This window comes from Stegodyphus dumicola, chromosome 6 (assembly GCF_044657685.1).
Source record: "Stegodyphus dumicola isolate Sdum_Otavi_A_Nest chromosome 6, ASM4465768v1".
In the NCBI taxonomy this organism is placed as follows: Eukaryota; Metazoa; Arthropoda; class Arachnida; order Araneae; family Eresidae; genus Stegodyphus; species Stegodyphus dumicola.
In genome coordinates, this window is record NC_140773.1 from 37865852 (window position 1) to 37891141 (window position 25290).

The 25290-nt window shown below is 33.1% G+C and overlaps 1 protein-coding gene across 3 annotated transcripts in view; it reads left to right on the plus strand.

Moving 5' to 3' along the window:
• The window catches only part of LOC118187137 (uncharacterized), a 385201-nt gene that overhangs the window by 352335 nt on the left and 7576 nt on the right, over positions 1–25290 (plus strand). For all 3 annotated transcript variants that reach the window (XM_035357333.2, XM_035357335.2, XM_035357337.2), the window contains exons 4-5: positions 9705–9797; positions 19693–19752. In XM_035357333.2, coding sequence (XP_035213224.1) covers positions 9705–9797; positions 19693–19752 — 153 coding nt within the window. The remainder of the gene's footprint in view (positions 1–9704; positions 9798–19692; positions 19753–25290) is intronic.

The window sequence follows — 25290 nt, forward strand, 5'->3', positions numbered from 1 at the left end:
CGATCTATTTTCACTTAAAAAACATCCCAGAATTGCACAACCTCGGCATTGCGCACCACATTGGCTAGCCCATGTGCACATCGATCTATTTTCACTTCAAAAAAAAATCCCAGAATTGCACAAACTCGGCATCGCGCATAACCTCGGCATAGCGCACCACATTGGCTTTCCCCATGTGCACATCGATCTATTTTCACTTAAAAAAATCCCAGAATTGCACAAACTGGGCATTGCGTACCACATTGGCTTTGCCCATGTACACATTGATCAATTTTCACTTAAAAAACCATCTCAGAGTTGCACAAACTCGGCATTGCACACCACTCAAAATCTTCTATACGTCTCAAAACCGTCTCTCTACTAGTTTCATATTTGTTCCTCAAATTGGGCACTTATAAGATATTGCAATCAAACTTTTGTCCATACACCACTCAATAACGCTCTTTTTGCCTCTTCGCTCCGACTGATTAAAAAAATCCAGATTCAGATACTCATCCATTCTGCAGTAAGCACCGATTTTGACACACTCATCAATAATCAAAACATTCTTTAAGCAAAAGAATTCTTTTCTCTATTTTCAGATGTTACGTTTATAATTTTTAACTCATGCATTCAATATTTCCAATCGTTTGGTAATGATCGTTTTCAATCGTTTGGTATCTTAATAATATATTTGTGAGAGATAATTCGTTGCGTTAAATGCTAACACTACCACACACCACACAAAAGTAGATTTATAATTTAAAAAATCTCGCACAGAACATTATAAACCTACCATTTCAACTCAGTTAAAACTTCATTTAAGTTTTCTTTAAATACGAAATTCCTTAAGCACTTATAACTTGTTTTTAAGGAGAGGCGTAACCAATATTACGTCATAAAAAGGTGTGCCCAAGCATAAGAGAAGTAAACACAGCATCGACTGATGCAGCCTATTCTGCGATTTAGCCGGAACTTCTTTGGTGGCGAAAGCTTTTTCCAATGAAATGAAAAACAAATGCAATGCCTCTAGCCGCTCAGGAACAGAGATTGTAAGCGTTTTAATATTTTTTATTAAATTTTCAACAATAGTCTCTGCGTTTCTTCTATCACCAGATAATGACTGTGTTTTTTAAATTTAGTTCAATCTTCTTTTCAATTTCCGCTAACTTAGGACAACGATCTCTCACAAATAGTCTTCATTACCTGTTTTAGGCATCCGATCCTCGACGATCGATATGACAATGCCACGGACAAATTCTTCTTTCCAATTTATTCAGCGATTAATTTTAAATCGCTCTTGTTTGAGTTATTTAAGAAACTCACTTTAAAAACGAATCAGAATTAGTAGTATCTTGAAAGAAAAAAGAAAAAAAGTTTTCACAATACTTTAGTTTGAAGTTTTCCGGCTTCGAGCCCCCAAAGTTGTGAGGATGATGTATGATCATAAAACAGAAATCCTACCCACTGATTCCAAATATCAGGTTTCATTTCGTTCAAATCTATATCTTTCCAGTAAACACCTTGTTTTTTTAAAGAAATACCGGGAGCCAATTTTAGAAATGTTGGCTCATACATGATAAACTCAAAAACTATTTCATTCTTAGAATTCCTTCACGCGATTTAATCTTTTGAAGTGGAAAATTTAGTATTTGAATTGATTTAAGTTACTTATGGCAACTATTGTTTATGTTGTTAGTGTAATGTAATGTTTATTATTGCATTTATGCCTTAGTTGTAAGTTTGGCTTCCTGTCCAGGGATTGTACTGCCCGGGACGTGCAATCCTTGGGAAGGGGGCAGTGTTACGGTTTTAGTAATTATTTAGCTATTTTTAAATAGAATTAATTAAAATTGTTTTATATTACCGTGCAATGCAGGACGAGACTAATCTGAAGAGGAAGCAACGCCGGAAAAATAAAAATACAGGAGCACACGCATTTAATAAATAGATATCTCGAAATTGTATGCTTTTGCTTTGCGGGAAAATACCAGAATGTTCTCGTGCACATTTAAAAAGCTTATAAAAAGTGGGATCAAAGCATCTCAGTTTTGTTTAGAAAAATGCTGTTGTTTGCTGTAGCGAATTCGAGGTGAAATCGGATTAGCTTTCTCTATTTTGAATTAGTTCTGTTGAACGTTCTGGTAGTTGAAAAGATGACTACTACGAGATATTGCAATATTGTACGAATATCTGAGGAAATTTAAGCATTTTGTTTTTATTTGTTGTGATAAAAATAAATTGTATTCACTTTTCATCGGACTTGTGCCTTCAAATTATTACGAACTCCTACGCACGCAACAATATTGTTGTGACTTATCCTACTTTTCTGATAATAAAATCAGAACAACTCCAGGAAATTCATGTTGGCAAGGGGTGCAAGATGGCACCTATCGTTGGCAAGAGCCTTGAGTACCATACAGGTGAAAGTACGACTTTGCTCAGTTCCGCCCCCAGTTTTTATAGACAGCTACCGTGGGGAGCGGTCCGAGGAACTCCAAGCCCTCTTCCCTTACCACCAACCTCTGTAGAGAACTTTCAGCTCATCGCATATTAAGAGGGCCCCCATTCCGCCTAAACACTATACATTTGCAAGCATCCATGCTTTCTCCTGGATTCGAAAGCCAGGTCTTTTGGTACGGCAGTCAGGGTCGATAATCCATCCCCGTTGGACGACAGTGTGTGTATATCCTCAACAGTCCTTATCCGGCATTTATTTACCAAACTATTCGTCATAGACATATGCTACCATATACAAAAAAGTTTTAAATGACGCAAAATTTCATGCTTTTGGATTTTTAAATTTAAAGAGAGAAATTTTATAAGAACTACGAAATATAACTTTTTATATGTTCCTTCAGTCCCTACACATATTCCCCCAGGGGGTTGACTCAGGAGACGTCCTGGGAAGTACTGGTTAGGATCTGTACCTAGGCAGTCTCAACCACTGGGGTATACAAACACTCTTCACAGGACTAGAACCCGAGTATTGTACTCAGGTAGGTTCGGGCTTGGCAGGGACCGTACTGGTACTGTCGTGTCCGTTCCCCCGGCTGTTGTGGAGCTGATATGTAGATTTAAGCGGGGCTTTTCGATGGGGGTTTGGCCCTCATAGTCCCAGTGACGGGGACTGACAGAGTAAGACAAGGCACCGATCATGAATCACCTTGCGCTGAGGGAGTGGTGCCCCGAGGCAAAAGCGACTGAGTGTATCATCTTCTTCGTATTTAGCATTTTTATTACCTCGCCGAGGCTATGTATAAAGCCGGGCAGGGACTGTGGGGTCTGCGCCGCCACTGATGAGTCCCATCTAGAGCCCGTTTCATCTAAGCTTTGTAAGGATAACTCCAGGTCGAAGGTTCGGTCTCTGGCGTACTAGTCCCTACACATAAAGAAAATTCTATACTCGTAGTCAAAAATGGAGCTCATTAGATCTCATACATAGAATCTTATAGAATTTGTATTCTAGAGAACACTGACAGCTTCAGTATTGGCACGTAGCCAAATCTCGATATTATTAACGTTGGTTAAAAATGGAAAGTATTTTACTATAACCAGCTTATGATTCAAAAGTTATAAAACTTCATGAGAATGTTTATAATGATTTTACACTTTAAGTTAAAAATATTTGTCTGAAAATTCTTTCAACGTACCGAATGTAAGAAAATTATGAATAAAGGCATTTGTAAGTAACGAAAAAATATTATTAAATGCTATTTATCGTGAAAAATGAATCTCAGATTATTCAAATTTATTTATTAACTAACCCCTTATTCAAAATTATGTCAAACAAAGCAAACTTTTGAAGTTACATATCTCGTTCAATTTTTGTGATACGGAGAAACATTTTGCTTTTTGTTTTTTTATAACGAGTTCAGAATTTTCTTTAATGATAACTATAGAGACCGAAGGAACTTGTAAAAAATTAGATTTTGTATTTTATGCAAAAATGATTTCTTTAAATTGAAAATACCAAAGAATGAGTATTTGCGTCATTTAAAGCATTTTTGTAACTAAAAGTGTATGTCTGTGACCAACGGTTATAAAAATAAAGCCCGGTTAAGACTTCTGTTTACACAGTGTACATTACTTTAAGATTTAAAAGTATTGTGAAATACATTGTTTAAATTCATAGGCAAAATCATTCATATTTCAAACGAATGTCTGTTTACCATTCTTCCCCGGCGTTAACTTCAAGAAATACATTACTGCTGCAGATGTTTCAAGTCATCGATCTAGTATTCACGATCGAGTTTGCAGGAAATTGCGAAGCATCTTTAGTTACATTCGCGTGTTCCATATATCACTGTTTCCTCAGCAACATTTTACTCATCGGTCACATGCAGTTACATTTAATCAATCAAAGGAGCTCCATATATAAAGCTTGCTTTTCTTTCTAGTTGGAGAACCGAACTATCAGATGAAACTGTAATCACATCTTGCCTTTTGAAGCCATCAGTTTTCGATTGTTTGAAATTTTTGTTCCGTTATGCACGTGCATCAAATTTCCTAAAATTACGTGAATTTCTTTCCGTCCAAAACCCTAATTAATTTTTAGCATATTGTTTTTGGAGCATTTTAAATAGAAAATAAAAGTCTGAAAAGCAAATAAGGAAGCTGGTTTGAGAGTTTTATGAGAGAATATCGGCAGTTCTGAAAATGGCAATAATGCGTCTATAATGACGCCTTTAAAGAACTTACATTAAGAAGAAAAGATAAACTCTTCAGTTAAAATTATCTTAAACACTCAATTAAACATATGGATAAAATGTATTCTTTTAATCTATATTATAAAGTTTGTTAAAATAAAAAATTCTTGAACAGAATTAAAAAGTAAATATACCCTCCCTTTTTCAATCTTTTATATTGATTTTATAAAATATTGAAATCATATTTCGGATGAATATATATTCACATGAATAGCTGAACTATTAATTTTCTTATCCTTGTAATAATTTTAACAATTTCTCTCATGAATGATATACTAAATATCTATTCTTTAAATATCTTTTTTCTTTGCATCTCCAATGAAAACGCAAATAAATTTATATTTTCTATGTATCATTATTACATTATAGCGAAAGAAATATGATTTATATATATACACTATTACCTCCTGTAAGGGACGCCTCTGTTTAAGGGCAATTATATTGGTGTTGGTCTCTTTGAACAGGACCTTAATGTTTACCTTTTATTAAGGGACACTGAAAAAAAAAAAAGCTTAAAAATAAGAGATAGAAAAATCAATAAAAATAGAAATACTCTTAGTTAGAATTAAGGTTTCAAAGGCAAGTTCAGATAATTTTGTGATGTGACAAGTGAGCAATAAAAGGATTAATATTTTTATTTATCAAATTCCTATCATTTTGTCATTAAGATATTAGACAACGGGTTCTCCAATATTTTGCCACACTACAAGAAAAGCATATAGTGCAGGGCGCTCTTCCATATGTAAAGCAGTCATATCTTGTCCAGTCATAAAAAGAGATCACGTAGGAGAGTCCACATTGTTAAAAGGAAAAAACGAACAAGGAAGCAATCGTACCCAGTTAGCATTCTAAAAGTTACAACTACAGCGACACAAGGTGAGTCAGGAACAAGTTGTGGTCTAGAAAAGAGTACATTCCCAGGTCTGCCATTCGAAAGATGCAAAATGATGAGTCATGAAGAAAGCACCTGGAAATCCTAGCTATTTCCAGTTTCGCTTAATAGAATCGCAATTTCAAAAGGAGTTTATGAAGAACAGAAGATCCCTTCTTGGCCAGATAATCATCCGTCTCATTTCCCTCCGTGCCACGGAGGGAATCCACTTGAAGGACACCCTATTAGGAAACTTCTCAGTCTAAAGAAGAAACAGAAATTCCTACATCTTTAGGATACGAGGGCTCCCAACTTCTTTATTAGAAGAAAGAGCCTATACTGCAGAAACAATATCAGAAACGATCACAGCCTTTTTAAAGTACTTTTGTCGTATAAAAAAGTTATTCATTTCATATAAGAATAGCCTCCATCTCTCCATCAAAGTGAATCATGAAGTTTCCAACCAGAAGACGGAAACAAAAAAGTTCCCTGAAGATGGCGAAAAATCAGAAAGAGAAGGGTATAACGTAGCAGGCCTCCTCGTCCTGCAACCTGGGTTATACTAAATCTGCTACAACCGAGCCCTCCAAAAATGGCTAATTTATGCAGTGCAATATAATGAAAGTTAATGTCTCTATTTTGAAAACTGCTTTTAAATAGATAAAAAGGGAATAATACACTAAGATTGTGCAATTAAAAGGATATCTCCCATTCACAGAACACAGAATCCAGCTATTCTTGCTACAACTCTCAGTAGGGAGAATGAAAACATTGTTAGCAAGTTGTAAGAAAATCCAAGACAGCGAGCAAAGGAAACATAAAAGGAGGTGAGATGAGTAACCACCTGCAAAGGACAGGGATCTCACTATGTGGATAGAGTGAAAACTTCTATCATTCTTAATACCAGCTAGGACTGAGGAGCAAAAGAAGTGTAGTTCTGTATTTCTATGTCATCTTTACATACATTATGTAGTATGGCTTCAAAGAAAAAAAGATTAGCATTAAAGCAAAATGTTTATCTGACTTATGTAGCAGGAATTGAAAAGCACAACTTGAGAGATTTAGAGGGAAAATCTAAATAAACCTAAATAAGCCATGTGCTAAAGGCTAAAGAAGAAACAGAAATATTATGAATTACTTATTCAAATGAAAATTTCAAGACTGTTAAATTAAGAAAACCTGAAACATGTGCCATTGATCCAGTAGAATTCAGTTGGTTTTGTTCTGCAAGAGCAAACAATATTCCTGTAGTAGAGTATTATTGCGGAAAAGGCAAAAAGTTTCAGGAAGTCTTAAAACTAGAGAACTTCATTAAATTCTTGGGTAGTTAAATTAAATCAATGATATAACATTATTTTTAAGTCTATTTGTAGTGTGAAAAACTCAATAGATACGCAAGGCACGCTGGATAAAATAGTTAAATGAAATTTGTGAAGGATTTGAGGTTAAATACATCTACAATGCAAACGAAATTGGATTATTTTTTTGAATTTTGCCTAATAAAATTCTATTCCTTAGAACTCAGAAACGTGCTCTGGTAGTAAAAGCTCCAAGGAAACGTCTCCCTGTGCTACTTTGTTAAAACAATGGAAGGAGAGTTTGAGCATTCGCTTCTAATTACACAAGCCAAAAAACCATGATGCTTCAAACACATCAATCCAAACCTAACACTTTACTTTTCATATCAGATTCATTCAAATGATTACTACATATTCTAACAATCTTGTATTGACGATTTTCGCCCTGCAAAGCCATTCTTTCGTCAACTGAATGTTTCTGTATGAAAATTGATGAACTATGACATTTGTGTCTTTCGTATCCTGATACATATTACGGCATATGGCGTCATTTTTTTCATCCTGTTACAAACACTTTCTGAATACAAATTCATTTAAAAAATATCCTGAGCTGTAATTTTCAAGTAAAAGAATCTTTTTTTCTTAATCTAGGAGCTAAAGTTTTAAGCTTTCGCATTGTGAAGTTCTGGTCAGTAGGCGAGGTGGCGAAACCAGTGACATCACTTAATTTTAGCTTAAGCTCATGAATAAATAATTAAGTTATAAATTTAAATAATTATGTTATGAAACTAATGTGCTATCAAAGCAGAAATTGTAGCGTAGGTTCACTGAAATGTCGCTTGCTTAATTTTTAGATGACAGAATTAAAACATGAAAAGGCATTTTAGTAAATGAAAATTAAGTAAATTTCCTTTATTTCTAAGTTGATATACTTTGACTAACGTTGCGTATCTGTCCTAAAAAATAATATGTACTTTATTGAAAAATAAGGGAAAGCCTTACTTATATTTAGCTTTTGATTTCAAGAAGATGTTGTGTCATGCATATAATTGCAATTCTCTTATGAAGAAATGCATGTCTAAGTGTAAATAAATTGTTCTTAATTTGGAAACGTTTTTAATTAGTGAACACACACTGCTGATAGTTAAAGTTGCTGCACTTATGAAAGAGCATGAAATTTACATAAAAGCATGAAATACACAATAAGCATGAAATTTACATAAAAAGTATAACCTGCAGGGTTCTGTAAATGAATTAATTTTTTACGTATATTATAATGGATTTATGATTAAAGTCTTAAAAAATTTGGAAAAAAAATTTTTGTAAAGTAAAAAAAGTGAAACGAAGAAAGTACACTTGTGGGAAAATAAATTATTTTTGTAGCGTAAAATTGTGTTAAAATGTGGAAAAATTAATTTTTAAAAATTAAATGTAAATTTTATATTTGCAAAATTTATACACATATTGTGCAAAATTAATAAATTTAATTTAGTAAGAGTGAGAAGAAAAAAGAAAACGGTAAAAAATATGCTTCTAATTTTTTAAAAAAAGGAAATTTCAAATATGAGAAAATCTTACATTTTAAACAATAAAGAATAAATTTAAAGTAATAATTTTAAAAGCCAAAATAAGTGTATGTTAACTTTAAGAAATAAACATGCTGACTGGCTTCAACAGAGAATATATTGTTTGCGAGATGGTGACTTATCCTTAAGATATAGTTCCTTAATTGGATGCAATGGAGTACCACTTTTGTGAATTTTGCGTATAGTATATAATCTGGTACTATTCTAGCGGATTGGATAAGCGATTTTCGTAAGTGGGTTATAAAGTAGTTTTATTTCTGAGTTATCTAAAAGTTTTAATTCTGAGAAATCTAAAAGTGAAGGAGCTTTAGGGATCAAATTAAATGGACCTTCGCTTATGAGCATAGCCACAGCAATGAGTTTTATCCATGACGACTATCCAGCCCTTTTCGTCGGCCTTCACTTGAGCATTTAGTGCTGTACAATAGTCAAGTTTTAAAGGTTCGTTAATCTGCGTTTGGCATTTTCTGTCAACATGTAAAACTCAGAAGGCAACAGCAGTAATGAGAGTGATTCAATACATATTGACCATAAGAACAAAATATACTAAAGAAAAAAAGGCACACAAAATTTTTCAGTTATGTGAACTATTTTTCATCCATTAAAATTTAATTTAAGATATTCTTTTTGTCTGAAAGTTTTAATATTGTGCTAATTTAAAGGTTAAACAAATTACTTTAATTACGCTTTCAAGAATAAAAATTTAAAAATCTATTTTTGCAACACCATATGTACGTTTTTCACCACCATACACACCATATACACATCGACGTTGTATAGCAAAACATACTTTTATGAAGTTTTGCGATATTCAGAATGAAATGTTTATGGTAACTCTGAACCTGTAACCTTAATAAACTTCAATAATAATACAATACTCAAATACCTCAAGGCATATATAAATATTATCAGAAACTTATAATTTAATTTATGCATCATATTATTATTAATTCATTAAAAATGTATTTTTAACTTTATCATTAACTAGCACATTCAAGACATAATTAAATAGAGAACTGATTAAATTTAAAACTTGTTTTCAATTTGAGTAATTGAAAACAAGCTTTAAATTTTATTTCCAGTTTTAATGAAACTTAGTGACTAAACTCTAAATTGTGATTTGAGATTTTTATTGCTAGATAATTAGTGCTTCCTGGTCTCCACCCTTTTTCATTGTTTTAGACTCAGATAGAGAAAGGAAATAGTATCTGCTTAATTTCCTGATCATAATGAAGTGACACATTCTCTTTTTAATCTGCAGGATAACCGGACATTTCTAATACCATGGCTAGTCTGCATCTCCATGACAACGTTACTGGATATCTTCTTATCCTTCTACTTTATTGCGGAAGACGTAAGTACTTTTTTTTACTACCTAAACAAAGCGATCTCTTAGACACATAAATTGAATGGCCATACGTCTTAAAAGGCCTTGTCTGAGTGGTCTGTCTTTCTGCATGTATCATTTGAAGTTTCCATTTTCATAACTGTATCACTCTGGTCTTTTAAGCGGTTCTCAAGAAATATTTTCATTTAGTATAGACACTTTTTATACATTAATCATAATATAGTAGCGGAAACGTAAGACCAATTTTATTATTTCACATTAAAATATGTAAATTAAGTACAGCTTAAAACAACTTCTTTAAAAAGAGTATTTAAATGTATGTGGCGAATAGCTCTTAGAGGACACCAAAAAGATAAGGTTGCTGAACACTCAGACCGCTTTAATGACATTTAGCTACTATAGAATCAAAACTGCAGTGGTTGGTTCAAAATTTGAATCTATCCACTTTCAGCTTTATGAAAAAAGTAAGTTTTTGCTTATCATACGTCGGTTTATTACATGATTCATCGGAAGGTAAACGTGCTCAAAACCAATACGATTACTGCTTTTAAGTAAAGTGATAAATTGCTAACGGTAATAAAGTAGATGAAGAAAGTCCTACCGTTATCAGTTACCACTCGCATATCTATGTGTTGCTAGAGTTAACATGCTTGCTTAAAGGTTTATGACTGTACCCTATTGTAAAATAAACTTTCAATTCGTTCTGGATACTCTTGTCAGATTACATATAAGATTTCAAGTTTTGTGTTATTTGTGCAAGTGAAAATGTTGAACGAAAAGATAAGAAAAGAAGCTAACAGGATAATGGAAATTAAATTAGGTGCATGAAATCGGATGGACAAAGGGGAAATTGTAAATAGAATTTCTGTGGATTTAGGTGTTGGATGAGCTACTACAGTAAGATGGAAAACAAAGAGGTTCGAAATCAAGATTGGTGTGTGAAAATTGCAGGTTAGAGTCTTGGGGGAGATGATTCGAAAGAAAGCATGGAAGGTGGCGATTACGAGAAAGTAAGTGAGCTACTTTATTTGTAGTTTAGGCAGCAAAAGAAAAACTTTTATCAGAACCTATTTGACAAGATAAAGCCTCATCAGATAGAGAACTTACATTCACTGCCACTGTCGGTTGCTTGACAAATTGAGAAAGCGCTACGGCAACAGGTCATCAAATGTTTGTAGCAAAAACATCCTTTCAGACTTATAAAATTCAGGAAAACGTTCCACTCATTGTGAAAACTGCTTTATCTATAAATCAGATTTATAAATATGATAAGTCTGGTTTCAAATTTAAATTCTTCATTCGAAAACGCTTTCATCGAAGGAAGAAATACAGACTCTAGGAACAGAAAAGAGTTACTATCCTGACATGCAAAAAACAGTGAAAGTGAATCTGAAATTGCAGGTGCAATAATTTTACTGTAAAATTGTACTGTAAAAGTTTCCTTAGATAATAGCTTTGGAAATATTGCTCTTGATGAGTTTGAAATATCATCTTAAGTTATTTAACTGTTCTTGAATCATATAATTTAATTAATTTTAAATTCCATAGCACACTAATGAAAATTTAAGTGCTCTATTCTTAGCCGCAACATAGAATGAGAAGATAAATATAAAACGAAAGTGCATATTTTTTTATCCCGTCATGTTTAATTCCTTTTGTCTTAAGTACTGCTTGCTCAATTGAAGCTGAACAATACATAACAGCTTATATGCATATTAATAATCTTTATTACATTCAAAACTAAACGAAATGCTAGTATGTTTCAAAAGTGTTAGTTATATTATATGTTCCTCAACTAACTGTAAATTATACAAATAAATTTGGACAAAGATTATACCACTTAAAATATGATATCAAAACTAAACATGGCGAAATTTAAGAAACTTAGTCATAGCGTCAAAGTGAAAAGTCGTTTAAGTAGGCCTCATATGTGATGAAACAAATCAAGCTAACCAGCATTGACAACTTCTTCTTGCAAAGTTGACAAGACCGTGTAGAGTCATTAAGTATTTAGAAGCAGGAAACGGGAAATTTTAGCTATGTCCTTCCCGAGACTTGAAATTTAGACCTACCAGTTGCTAACCGGACGTGCTTTCCAATTACATCACAAAGGCAAGCGGTAAGGAGGGAGAAACAAACACCTTACGACCTAACTGCAAATAAAAGAACAAACATGCACACGAATGGCATAAACCTGTCTCTTATGAAAAGAACTTTACAAAATAAGTGATCTTTCCATTTGGCATTTATAATCGGTGCTTCTTTGTTAAAGCGGTCACCATTCATGATCACCTAAACTGCTAATTTAAATAAATCTTTATACTACAAATCTCAAGTTTTGACAAAATGTCGTATTAATTCAGAAGTCAAACAACAAAATTTAGCGTTATATTTACAAAAATTTCGCAGGACTAGTTTCGATGGTTTTACCGAACCACCATCTTCAGCTGCAAAACCGCAAATGAACAAGATAGGAAATAATGATTAGATAAGATAAGAAAGCCTGGACAAGAATAAGCAAGTGGCGCCATTTGTTGGTGAAACCAGAACTAAAACATAATTTCTTTAAAGGCCGAAGGCAAATTTGGATTGGAATTAGGATCGTCAACTAGAACAGAAAGATTTTTATGAATGTGAAATGCCTCTAGAAAATCCAGTTCTCCAATGAAAGAAGGTTTTTGAATAATTTTGGCAGCAGAAAAATTGAAAGTGTGATTTTCGGGCCAACAATGTTGAGCAACAGAAGACTTCTGTGTTTCCTTTTTTCTAACATATGCCTCATGTTCCTTGACGCGAAATTTTAAAGCTCTCTTAGTTTGGCCAATGTAAATTAAACCACACTGGCAAGGAATCCTATAAATACCCCAGGAATTCATATACGGAATGGGGTCCTTGAGTATGGAACTCGGAATTTAATTGATGGGGGAATAAAGAACCCGAAAGTTAAATTTCTGCAAAATATGTGCAACTTTATAGCTAATTGATGGAAAGAAGGGAATGACAACAGAATTTTTATAATCTCTTAAAACAAGAGTGTGCCTTTTAGTGTGTTGAGATGAGAATTTTTTAACTGCTTGATTAATAATGTTGGGTGAAAAGCCCCTGTTAATAGCTATTGCTTTTAAATAATTTAGTTCTTCATCAAGGGCTAGTTTGGAGGAGCAAACTTGAAGAGCAAGGAAAACATAGGAATAAAATGAAGCTAACTTTTGTTTAGTCGGATGACATGATTTAAAGTGTGATGGAAGGCAAACCGATGAAGGTTTACGGTAAACTGTAGTACTAAAGTTGGATGTGTTACGTGTGACCAGAATGTCGAGAAACGGAAGAGAATTGCAAGTCTCAAGTTCAAAAGTGAACTGAATAGCAGGATAAATAGAAACTGCAAAGTGAATTGAATAGCAGGCTTATTCTTGTCCAGGCTTTCTTATCATATCTAATCATTATTTCCTATCTTGTTCATTTGCGGTTTTGCAGCTGAAGATGGTGGTTCGGTAAAACCATCGAAACTAGTCCTGCGAAATTTTTGTAAATATAACGCTAAATTTTGTTGTTTGACTTCTGAATTAATATTTATTCGGCGTGTTATTGTGTCTTAAAATGTCGTATGCTCTGCCCGCTTTATTAAGAAATTATCTAAATTCAATTTTGGTATTACTTTTACATAATGCACTTTTTAATATAATGCATTCATCTTTATTTTACAGTATAATATGATTATTATTTTGTACGCATAAGAAGATCGTATTTTCGTTATACTTAGTTTACTTACTTACCTTAGTTTGGTTCGTTTAGTTAGTTAGTACTTTACTTAGATAGTTTCTTATTATTTTCTGTTCGGCAATTTATTTTAGTAACTCATTTTCATTGCATTCTGCTTGAATTTCAGAATAGTGCCATGCAACATTCTTTAATACATGATTACTTGTTGCAGATTCCAACATCCAGTGCCAGAAACTTCTTAAAATAATAAAGGATGTTAAGATATAAAACACGCCCACGCTTACTTAGCCTTTGGGGCTGAGCGAGCGTGGGTGTGTTTTAATTTTAAGCGTGGGTGTGTCTAATGTAACAACTTGGCGCAAGTGCTTGTCCTTGTAAATTATAATTTAAATAGGTTTCCAATTAAATCTCGTATACTCAGTTAGACGCATTCTTTTATCTGATATACTGGTTAATTAATGAACACAATTTGTCAAATAGTCGTAACTTTGGACAGATTTCTTTTGACAGCAAAATTTCTCTTCAAGAACTATGTTTTAAGGAGTCGGATTAAACTAACTGTTAATTAGAATAAAACTAGCTATCATAATAATAATCTTATTAAAAATATGCATTTAATATAAACAATGACTACGTCAGCCCAAGTCCACGAAATTCTTCGTGGCAAGGAACGTTAGATTATGCCTGCCGTTGGCAACAGCCTTGAGCACCATTCAGGTGACAGCGATTTAGCTCAGTTCAGCCCCCAGTTTTGATGGAGAACACCCCGGTGAAAAGGCTCCAAAGGTCTCCCACCCCTCTCTCCTACCACCCAACCACATGAGAGGACTTTCGGCTTGCCGCATATTTAGAGTGTCGCCATGCCGCACCGACACTATACATTTGCAAGCATCCTTGCCTTCTCCGCGATTCGAACCCAGGCCCTTTGGCACGGCAAGCGAAGCTAACCACTATACCGGTTGGAAAGCTAAACAACAACATGACCTTGCATTTCCTTGAAAATTTGGATAAGTCTGGATTGCATGTTGCACTTTTTAATTTGAAGCAGGATTCCAGATTTACTTCTATAAGACGATTTCTCAATTTTCTTTTAAGATTCATGTTGAAAAAGACTGGTCACGAACATGTAGAGCCAAAACCTGAAAGAACAGCAAATGCTAGTTTTAATAACTCATCAATATGAGTTAAATATACTATTACGTATTCTTTCTCAAGGTTTTTCAAAGCAGGCCATTTTTGTTGCGAACTGAGATGACATATTTTTCCAATTTCTTTTTATCAGCAATAATGAATTCCTTTTTTTAACTCTAGTTTTTGCATTTCAAACGCCTTCAGTGTCAATACTAAGGGAAGAAAACTTCTACTCTGTTGTGTCAACAATGAGAGTTCATTTAGGAAAGGTTAACGTTTCTGTTATTTCTGAATTTCCAAAACATGCGTAGAAAAACTTTCTTCATATTTGAAACTGTCGTTCTGAAATAGTAAATGTCAACTTTTAAGGTATTTCTCAAGCCTTCCTAGCGTGCCTTCGTGGTGTAGTGGTTCTGCACGCTGTGCGGTTATTCCAGTGGTCCGTGGTTCGATTCCCGTCGAAGGCGTTTGCTAATTTTTCATCTTGCCTGCTTCCAAAAATACCTAATGTTTCTACAAACTGACGAATTATTTCCTTGGTGATATTTCAAGGTAGAAAATGAATTAATGTTTCTCTATCAAATCTTGAGCAAAAAGGTATAGCTATTTTTCGAATGAAATGACCTCTTCCAATATCGAAAAATTTTGTATCTTTCCCCCTGTATTTTACAATTAAGATTATTTATACTAGAGCTAACATCTGCCACGAAATAAAATTTTTTGGATCTAGTGATTGTCCGTTAGTTTAAGATAATCAACACCCTTCTCATGGAGCCATGTTTAAACTTTTAATAATAAGGTAGCGAAACGTTTATTTTTGAAATCCAACATACTTTATTATGCAGAAGACCTGCCTATTCATTCTCCATTTGAAATAAAAATTCCTTAAACTAGCAAAGCTGTAGCGGCAATTGTGTTGATAATATTGATCATCAATCTCATAATATTGAATATTTCTTCTTTATGAATGATGTAATGGTAAACAAGTATTCTGTTATCAAATGTTTCCTTCAAAACAGACAAAAAAACCTTTTCTCACTCCGTCATACTTTTCCCCCATCTGTTGGAAATGAAGCAAATTAATTGAGTGGCAAATGGAGCTTTTTCATGATTTCAAAGACAGCATTTGCGATATTTTTTACGGATGTTTAATCGTTTAGTGGCAATATTCCTAAAACTTCTGTTAGGGAAGAAACGTACACGTAGTAAGTCGAACTGAAATTAAACTTCAGTTATTGCATTTATATCGCAAGTGCCGTCTACAGATATTGATTAAGCTGGAATCAATTTAAGATCTTCCATTTGCTCATTGGTTATATTCGAAGACATGTTGACTGTTCTACCTTGCTATTTATTCGATGATCTTCTTCTGAAATGACGTTCAGTTTCGTACTGGATGATCTGGGACGGATATCATCTTTGCAGTGTACTGGTACTGTTTTAACAAAACGGTATCTATTTTAACTATTTAAGTTTTGAAAAATTTCTGCTCTGTTTTTAAAATTCCAAATAGCTTTTCGGATACATTCATAAAACAACTTTTAATGTATTCAACGTCTCTGCATGGTTTGCCTCTCTTAGCACTCTCTCGACTAACAATAAAGCTTGCAGTATTAACACTGTCGGAAGGCTGCATCGAATAATTATATACGGAACTTGATACTTCTTGGTTCTTCTGAAGTTCCTCAACTGGAGGATATTTACTCCCAATTGACGCTTGCTTGTTGTAAAGTATCGTTCCAAATTTTATTTTTTTTTTTAAATGCGCTAATTTTTCTTGACAAATAATACTCATCGGAAGGCTATTGAGTATTGTATAAAAGCTAACAATTCAGTCCATTCAATTTAAACTTACGGTTTTTGTCTACCGTTTTTCTTTGCTTCTTCTTTGTAGCCATGTCAAATAGGTAGCACCTAACATAAAAATACTCAGCTGTTGTTGATATTATTATGGATAAATTTCAAGGCATTGAAATAAAAATATTTTCTCTCTTATTTACAGTTAATGGATAATGAATCTAATAATAGTCTCCGTTTTCTTGTAAGTCTAATTTTCCATGTTTTAAAAAGCAAACATATTTACGCATGCCTTAGTGAGTTCAAGAAACGTAAAGCGTCCCCGTTCTGGACGTTTACTAATCAATAACATTCCGGCCACTCAGTTTGCTTCACTATTTCGAATATGCAATCTTGGTCAAACTGCCGTAACGGATTCAGAGCTTAAAGCTGTGACCGAGGATCAATTCCGTAAATAAACCTTCTATTTTTCTGAAGAAACGTTCATTCCGGAGTTTGTCAGCTAAAATCTGTGTGTTGCTAGGCAGATCAAGATTCGTAAGGAAGGCAAATTGGTCGACATAAAGATATGGTCCTGAACTTAACCGCGCCTGATTTGCCTAAAAATATTAAGCATTGATACTTAAATTGTAATTCAAGATGTTATATTCTGATCTTATAATCCGCTTACAGATATCCACATTGTCATCAAGTGAAACGTCCGAAAGAAATGTCAGCTATTATGGGATTCTCATGTCAATAACGAGCTTAACAGTGGTGGATTTGTAACGGAATACCAGATATCAGAAGTGAGGAAGTAATGTTATTTCGTGGTCTTCGAATTGGTGCCCCTCGAATCTCATACAATTATCTTTTGTTGATCGAGAATGAACCTCTTTGTTGAAATTGTGAGAGTATTCTGAGGGTGCGTCAATTTTTAATTGAATGTCCGTATTTCAACAGACTACGGTTTAAGTATTTTAATGTCTCTGTCTTGCCTCTTGACCGCATTATCTGGGAAAACAATTATTTTTTATTTATTTACCTGTAAGTGACAGGTCTTTATTATTTAATTTCATTTTGTTTTCATGTAACTTTTATGCAATTTAATGTCTCTTAAGTTTATTGATTTCACTCCTATTTTGCATTTGATATTAGTATATAAGTTTTATATAACTTTGGATCTTTCATTCATCATCTTATAACTTCATTTGATTTTATAAGTTTGCGGTTGTTTTAAACTTACCTTTGAAAGTATTTTGTATCCAATTCTTCCTGGTATTGTGGGACGGGAAAGTATTTAACATATGTTTGAAGTTTATGATCTCTTCAGGTTGTGCACCATAAAGTCCAGTACCACTACCATTAAAAGGCCTTTGTTTCAAAACCCAATCAGCAATATTCTTTACAAAAGAAACATTTATGCCAACTATAGCCAATGCATAATTTTTTAAGGAACCTTAGTCTTTAAGGAAGTAGAAAAACTTTATTATTTGATCGCCAGTTTCACCTAAAATGAAACTCATAGGTATTTAGTAGGAAAACTTTAGCCATAGGTGGCAGCTCAGCTTTAAAATGCAGCAATCCTATGTACAAAAAAAAAAGTTTTTTTACCTTATTTTAACTTCGTTATTTTCTTTGGAAAGGTAATTTTTAGAAGAAAAACTGCCGCTTTAAATTACGTTATTAGGAGTAGAAGACATTGTTCCAGTAAGTAATTTTTTGGCTTCAAGCTTTTATTTGTATTTTGTGCATAAGGCGTAGTTTATTTCTAGAGATTTTTTTTCTTGTTCACTTAAAATCGATTACTATTTTACAATACTTTCTTTAAATATGTTTTAATTTTTTTGGAAATCTGCTGTATTGTAGGGATGTTATTTCATTAATTTAAAAGAAAACTAAGGTTTTTTTTTACTTTTTAATTAGTAGTTGCATAACAATGGATATCGGAAGTGGCTATTTATTTCAAATTCTTAATATAGACAAACAAATTGAAAATGTCCTGAGACTGTATGCGATTTCCTTTTGTGATTAGGTTTAAAATAAGACTCTATGTATACATACGCTATTTGAAAACTCAATCGAACTAGGCCTAGAGTTTAAACACTTTTGCATATCAGAACTGTGCGCTAAATATCAAGCGAGCTCAAAATACATTGTCTGAATCGATTATTTTTTTCTCCTTTCACATCATTACCTACTGTTGAACAAATAAGTTTCTAGAAGGAAATGTCTTTACACTCAGCGGCTAGTAATTTACGTGCCTTTAAAAATTAAGATATTGGAGAAAACGTCGGAACTAAATAAACTTTCATGTAAAATGAATTGAAGATAATTTAAAATCTGTACTTTTTTAAATGAATCTATACATATGTATGGTGAGGAACACTATTAGGTCTTTTCCGATAGGACAGGATCAAGCACGAGCTGCCCGTTAATGAATAGCCTCACGGAACCTGCTATCACAAACCGTACATGATCTTCCTCTCCCGGGATTTAACATACTGGCTCAGAATTATGCCTACGAACGTAGGAAGTCTGGGGTCCAATAGCAAAATCCTGGCGGTACCAAAGAGCCTGTGTCGGTAACAAAGGGCCTTATCCTAACTTTCGCAGATCTGGGGGATGTATGTACCCAAATTAGGGTATCAGTATTGTAACAGCGCCAGGACCATACAGCCTCCAGATCCACTGTCATCCATATTTTGTGTGAAACCGAGAGGGAGGGGCGGCAGGCGTAGTACTGGTGAGTAGCATTCTTGAAGACAGGTCAGATGTTCAAACTCTTAAGGCAATAGGTCCGAGAAACCGGAGTGGTGACCCCGCTGGTCCGGACCAAGTAGTGCATTACGGATAGCATGAAAGTATATCGCCCGGTAAGTGGGGAACTGGATGGCAGCACATGAGGCTTACAAAGCATCTGTAAGGTGTCTGGACATTTTATATTTAATATTTTATTTACTCCTTCACGGAGCCATTCCTCCTCTTGTGCAGATAACCTTCGAGTGCTTTGCCATAATCAAATAAACCAAAACAAACTAACCTAGACGTACGGATTCCTTTGGCAAAAAAAAAAAAAAAAAAAATCACGAATGCCCGGAAATGTAGTGACTATATTTTGGGCATTTTCTAGTGCTTAATGGATCCTGCCTAATAAGAGGGATTCCAGACGGATCTAGGAGAAGCGCTGTATCGAGCAAAGTGCTGGATTAATAACCCTTTTCGTGGTTTTCATATGCTATTCCATTAACTTTTCTTGTTTCTTTTTCAGAGTGAAGATCCTTTTCTCGCTATTTTATTTGTTACAGATTTCTTGATATGTGGACTAAATGTAAGCATGCATATTTACTTTTTTCTCCCTTTTTTGGTATAAATACTTATTTCGATTATATATAAAGTGAGAATCTTGACGTAGGTCATTTTCATTTAATAACACATTTTTAAGGGAAATATATTTTTTATACCTGAACAAGTCTTAAAAATGACTAAATCTATTTTCTGTCATAGGCTTAAAAAATTGGGAGTAGTCTCTCGCTTTTAGCTTAAACAGCCACTGGTGTTTAATCCATAGGATTACTAACGGAAGTATGAGAAATATGATACATAATTTAAAATATCTGCAGTTACGTTCCTAGTAAATACTAAATTCAAAAATAAATTTTCAAGCATACTTGGATAGTTATTAAGCGCCATTATTGCGATTTAAATGGTGTTCCATTAAATCAAATGCCTTTTCGGTACTTTTCCGTTTTGCCGGCGCAAACGATAAAGTCGCCAATAATGGTACAACTGATGCCAAACGGAATATCTTCGCTGGTAACCTTTTACGCTTCCTTTTCAAAACAAGTCGCAGCCATTTCTTATCAGATTGTTTTTTTCTTTCAATAATGGCATACAATTACATAGAATTTTTACAAGATAGTTCAATTTTATGCCCTAAGACCATTCTCAGTAATTCAGTCAATTAGGAGGCAATCACACCGCTCACCGGAAAGCGAAAATACAGAAATTCAAAATCAAGGGTTAAATTCATCCATTCTAATGAGAATGCACTAGCGAAGTAAAGCACTACAGTTTTACATAATTTCTGAATAAGCTATTCGTACGAATTGAAATAAGTCTTGCATTTAAACTTCCAAATTAAGATTTAACTTGAAATTAATGTAGATAATTACTGAGAGAATTAGATTTTTGTAGCGTAGTTTACGTGAGATGAGATCACTTGGGGTCACGTGATACGAACCGGCGAATCAGGATGTTGAACCATGAAAGCATAGTAAATTCTTAAATTAATGACTTTTTACAAATTTATTGTCTTTATTTATTATCTTTTTACAAAATTTTAAACCATATTAAAATCAAACCATATCAAAATAAAAAATTCTTAGAACTAACATTTGTTAACATTTAATTTGTGTTTAGTGTATGCTGTCGCCAACAAAGTCTGCTTGGAGAGATTTGCGCCGGCGAAACGGAAAAGTACCGCCTTTTCATTTCGTATAAAATTTAGTAAACATCACTCGAACAAACTGACTGTCTACCAGACTAACTACCTTGCCACTTGGCGAAGTAAAATAAAATACAGCAAACACCAATCGAACACACTGATTGTCTGCGCAAGAATATCTACCAGACGATTTTGCTGCTCGTAGACGGTAGAGGATAGACACGGAGCTTCACCAAATTTCGCTATTTTTGTCGCGTTACTATGCATATACCTTTCGCCTAATTTTTGAATTTTTTTTCTGTTTGCTAATATACTCTTTAATCTGTCGAATTATGTATTTAGATTGATTGTAACGTCTGAAGTTAAGCTTTATAAACATTCGCGCACGCTTCAAATAACGTCTTATTATTTGCTTTCCCATTGGACCATTATGGAGGAAAGTAATCCTACATTAAAATACATCAAAGACAATAAAGGTTTCTAAAGTATCTTGTAAACATTTAGTAAAAATTTCAGCTCTATTCTAAAAGGTACCATTAAGTTGTTTATTAATTGCTACATTGATTTATAGTTTATAATTTCGAAATTAATTCTGGTTTCTAATTTCTAATATTCAACATTTTAGCAGTGTTTTCCTAATTCTAATCCTGTTCCTCCACAATGTGAAATATTTTCATGGTACATGCCAATGCAGTTTAATAAAAGCATAATATTCTTTGATGACGAACGAATTCATTTCAATAAAACTGAATAATCAGTTTTGAACAAGGAATTATAAACATTTTTGTAATTGTCATGTAAAAATGTATATGTAAGTTGTCTTTTGATTTAAATCTGATGAAAAGTTGTTCTAAATAGTTACTTGTTCCTATGCTCTTAGCGCGAGGTCTAATTTCGCTTAAAAAAATTGTATGTCACAACTGTGTGTGAGATAAAAGCGTTGAAATAATTTATTAAAATGGTTAAACTTAGTTCCGTTTAATCGAAATGCTAATCTAAACTTAGTTTGCCAGATAAACTTTCATATAGGTTTTAACAAGAAGTGTTACAAAAAGAGATAATGGCAATTAGCAACTTTGAACTGTTCTTAGCATTGTTTTGATTCTTACGAGTATTTAAATCTCTTGTAATTTAAACATTCTACTAGATTAAAAAAATAGTAAAAGTATAGGATAGATTTTAACATAAGGGAAAACTTGTTAATTAAAATATACCTTACAATTAAAGTGTGTCTATGCTTTAATTTTATTTATGTATATAAATTATCATGTTCTAAAATGTTGGCCAACGTTGGTCTCTGCACTGAATAACGAGACACATTTTACATTTTAAATTATTTAATTTTCATCCCAATAAATATTTTTTTCATTAACAAGGTATCCTTCTTACAAAATATTTCATTTGCATAAAAATGAATTAGGATGCAAATAATTAGAATCCTACTGAATTAGGATCCTTTTTATAAATATCGATCTTTTTTATTAAATATTTTTATTAATATGAAAATAAATCTCCTTTTTATAAATCTTAAAAATATTTTTCCTTCTGTGTTCCAGGAAAATAGTGTATGACAAAAATGAATTACATATATTGCTTCAGATTAAAAAAAATAATGTTTTAAAAATTAAATATTTATTTTTAATTCTTATACTATATTGCCCTGTGAAAAATTATTTAAAAGTATTAACTTAGATTGTTCATCGTTTGAGACTTTTATTATTTCTAGATCTATTAGATATTTTTTTAAATACATCACCTTAAATTATAGTGTAGCTGAATTGCAAAAGATATTTATTGAGTCGCATCTTTATTTTACTCAAGCAATCCGAAGAAGCTATGAGTTTCTATCATACTTACTGATCAATAATTTGTGATTGCTTTCTAGGGTATGAATATGTTATTTAGCAGAACGATAATGGCAATAAAATTCTTTTCTTGAAATTTTGATTAACCCCTTAACTGCTGCGGGCGTATATATACGCCTTGCTCAGCCGATGCGTTAACTGCCCCGGGCGTATATATACGCCCTTCCAAATTACTATCATTAGCTTTGTGCTGCTACCCACAAAAGTATTCGCAAAGCTTTGGAATGCAACACCACAATGACCTTGACAAAGTATGCGAAGAACGATACTATTTCAGAGAAGTGTGGGGAGAAATTAGAGAGAGGGATGTGTCTAAAGAGGTGAAAGTAATTACTGCGCGGTATTAGCTGGTGTTGTTTGAGTAAAATGTTTTTTTTTTTTTTTTTTTATTCTGTGTCCCCTGTTTTTGTTTACTTTTTGTAGTAGGTTGCAGGAATAAAGAAATATATAACGAATGTTTCAAACCCATTTATCTTTTTTGAATTATTTTTTGATGAACTGCTCGTGGTTCATATTGTTACTGAAACTAACCGTTTTGTAGACGAGTATATGAGCCAACACCTTGCAAACGAAAAACCAAGAACAAAATCATGGCATTCAAACAGTTCGAAAGAAATATATGTTTTTTAGGCATACTGATTTCACAAGGAATAACACTGAAGCCTGATATTACACTTTACTGGTCTAAAAATGATTTGATCGAAACTCCATTTCAGGGATATTTTTTATTATAAAAACATCATTTTTATTACACTTACATTTCTTTATTATACTTTTACTCAAAGTATTAAATTTTGTGATTCATTTTTTTCTTTTATTCTTTATTTTGTGAAACTAAACAGTTTTTAGAAAGTAAAACTTGCACTTATTTTTCTAATACATGGCATAACTACGCGCGCCTGTGTGAAAAACCGTGGCACTGGGAAATGAATCTTGTAAGTTTTCCTCGGCAGTTAAGGGTTAATGCCCCATCCTCAGAGATGACACTTTGCTGAAATCTCTTTTATCTTTGCTGAAATCAACAACCAAGGAGTTTTACATGATGTTAGATTTGAATAAATTTGCATGTATAATAAATTGACAAGTTTTAAGATAACTTCGTGCTTTTATCTTTAAAAGACGTATTTGATAAAAAGTACTCTCTGTATGTATTATATATATCTATGTATATATGGATGTATAAGCACATTATATATATAAGAGCAAGAAAAAATACAGGCATGCGTGTAAAGTGAAACAAAACGGTGAAACTGAAACTCCTTATGAAAATATATTTTGTTATCTAAAACCGCACCAATCCATTGAATTAATTTTATTATTAGCACGAATGCAAATATTACATTGGAATTACATTTAATCAGATAAATTCATTTATTTAAAATATTTCGCATTTAACCAGGTGTGTTCACAAACACGGCTGTATTAAAGCAGTTAAACTGTGGAATAAAAGGTAAATTTGTCTTTATGAACTATTATCTGAATGTACTATATGAACTAATTCTCCATAAAAATATTAGAACATTAATACATTGCAAGTATTATAATTTTTGTACTATATTTACCATTTAAGAGAGCATGATTTCTATTTAACGCTGAAGAATGAAAATATAAATTTTTCTTACTTATTTGCAGGAAATTTAAATTGATAATTAACTTTAGTTACCTATAATGATTTTTTTTCTTCTGGACTTATTATATTTCTCTGCCTTGTATATTATATTCTCTGCCTTTTTGAAGAATATTTTTCCATAAGACTGTGATGACTCCTTTAGGACTATTTAGTGATGCCCATATTATCTGTTTTAAACATTGCTCATCAGTTTTAACGTTAAGACATAAAGCATCATCACGTATCTTGATAACCTAATATTTCGCTGATAAATTACTTCACTTACCGCTGCAGAAGCTTATTAAAAAAAAGTTTTCTCTAAGCCAGATTATGGACATTCTTTCTAAACCTGATCAGGATTCCTGTGCAGTAACGTAATATGTGCATCTGTGTTAGTCCCCTTTCTAACACCAATGCATACGAACAGTCACATTAGTATTTTGAGTACAGCACGCATGCTTCGCGACATTAAAATAATGCTAAATTATTCATATGAAGAGGCTCCGCTCAACTACTCCGCTCTCTTTATTAAAAGTTAAAATTACAGCGTAGAATTAAAATAATAATAAAATACAATGAGAAGCTGTAAAAGAAATTTACAGATACATTGTATAGTGATCTACGATGCTTTGGCTACCTTAACAGCGAAGGTATAACCCGATGTTTACATGAAGTTCAAAAAAATGCCATACTGGAATTTACAATGCATAAAGCTGAATTAGCTAATTATAAAGCTAATTATAAAGTCTATTATATAGCTAATTATAAAGTCGTTCTGTTTGTTAACTATTCCCTTTTCATGCTTTTATTGTTGGATGGGAATTTTGCCATCGTGTCCAGAGATGGAAATGAAGATGGAAGGAAGGCTTCTTCTCTGTCTTTGGAAGTGCTTGAACATGACGATATATAATCGTTGCTCGTGCTAATTCCCCTCTGGTGTCACAAGTG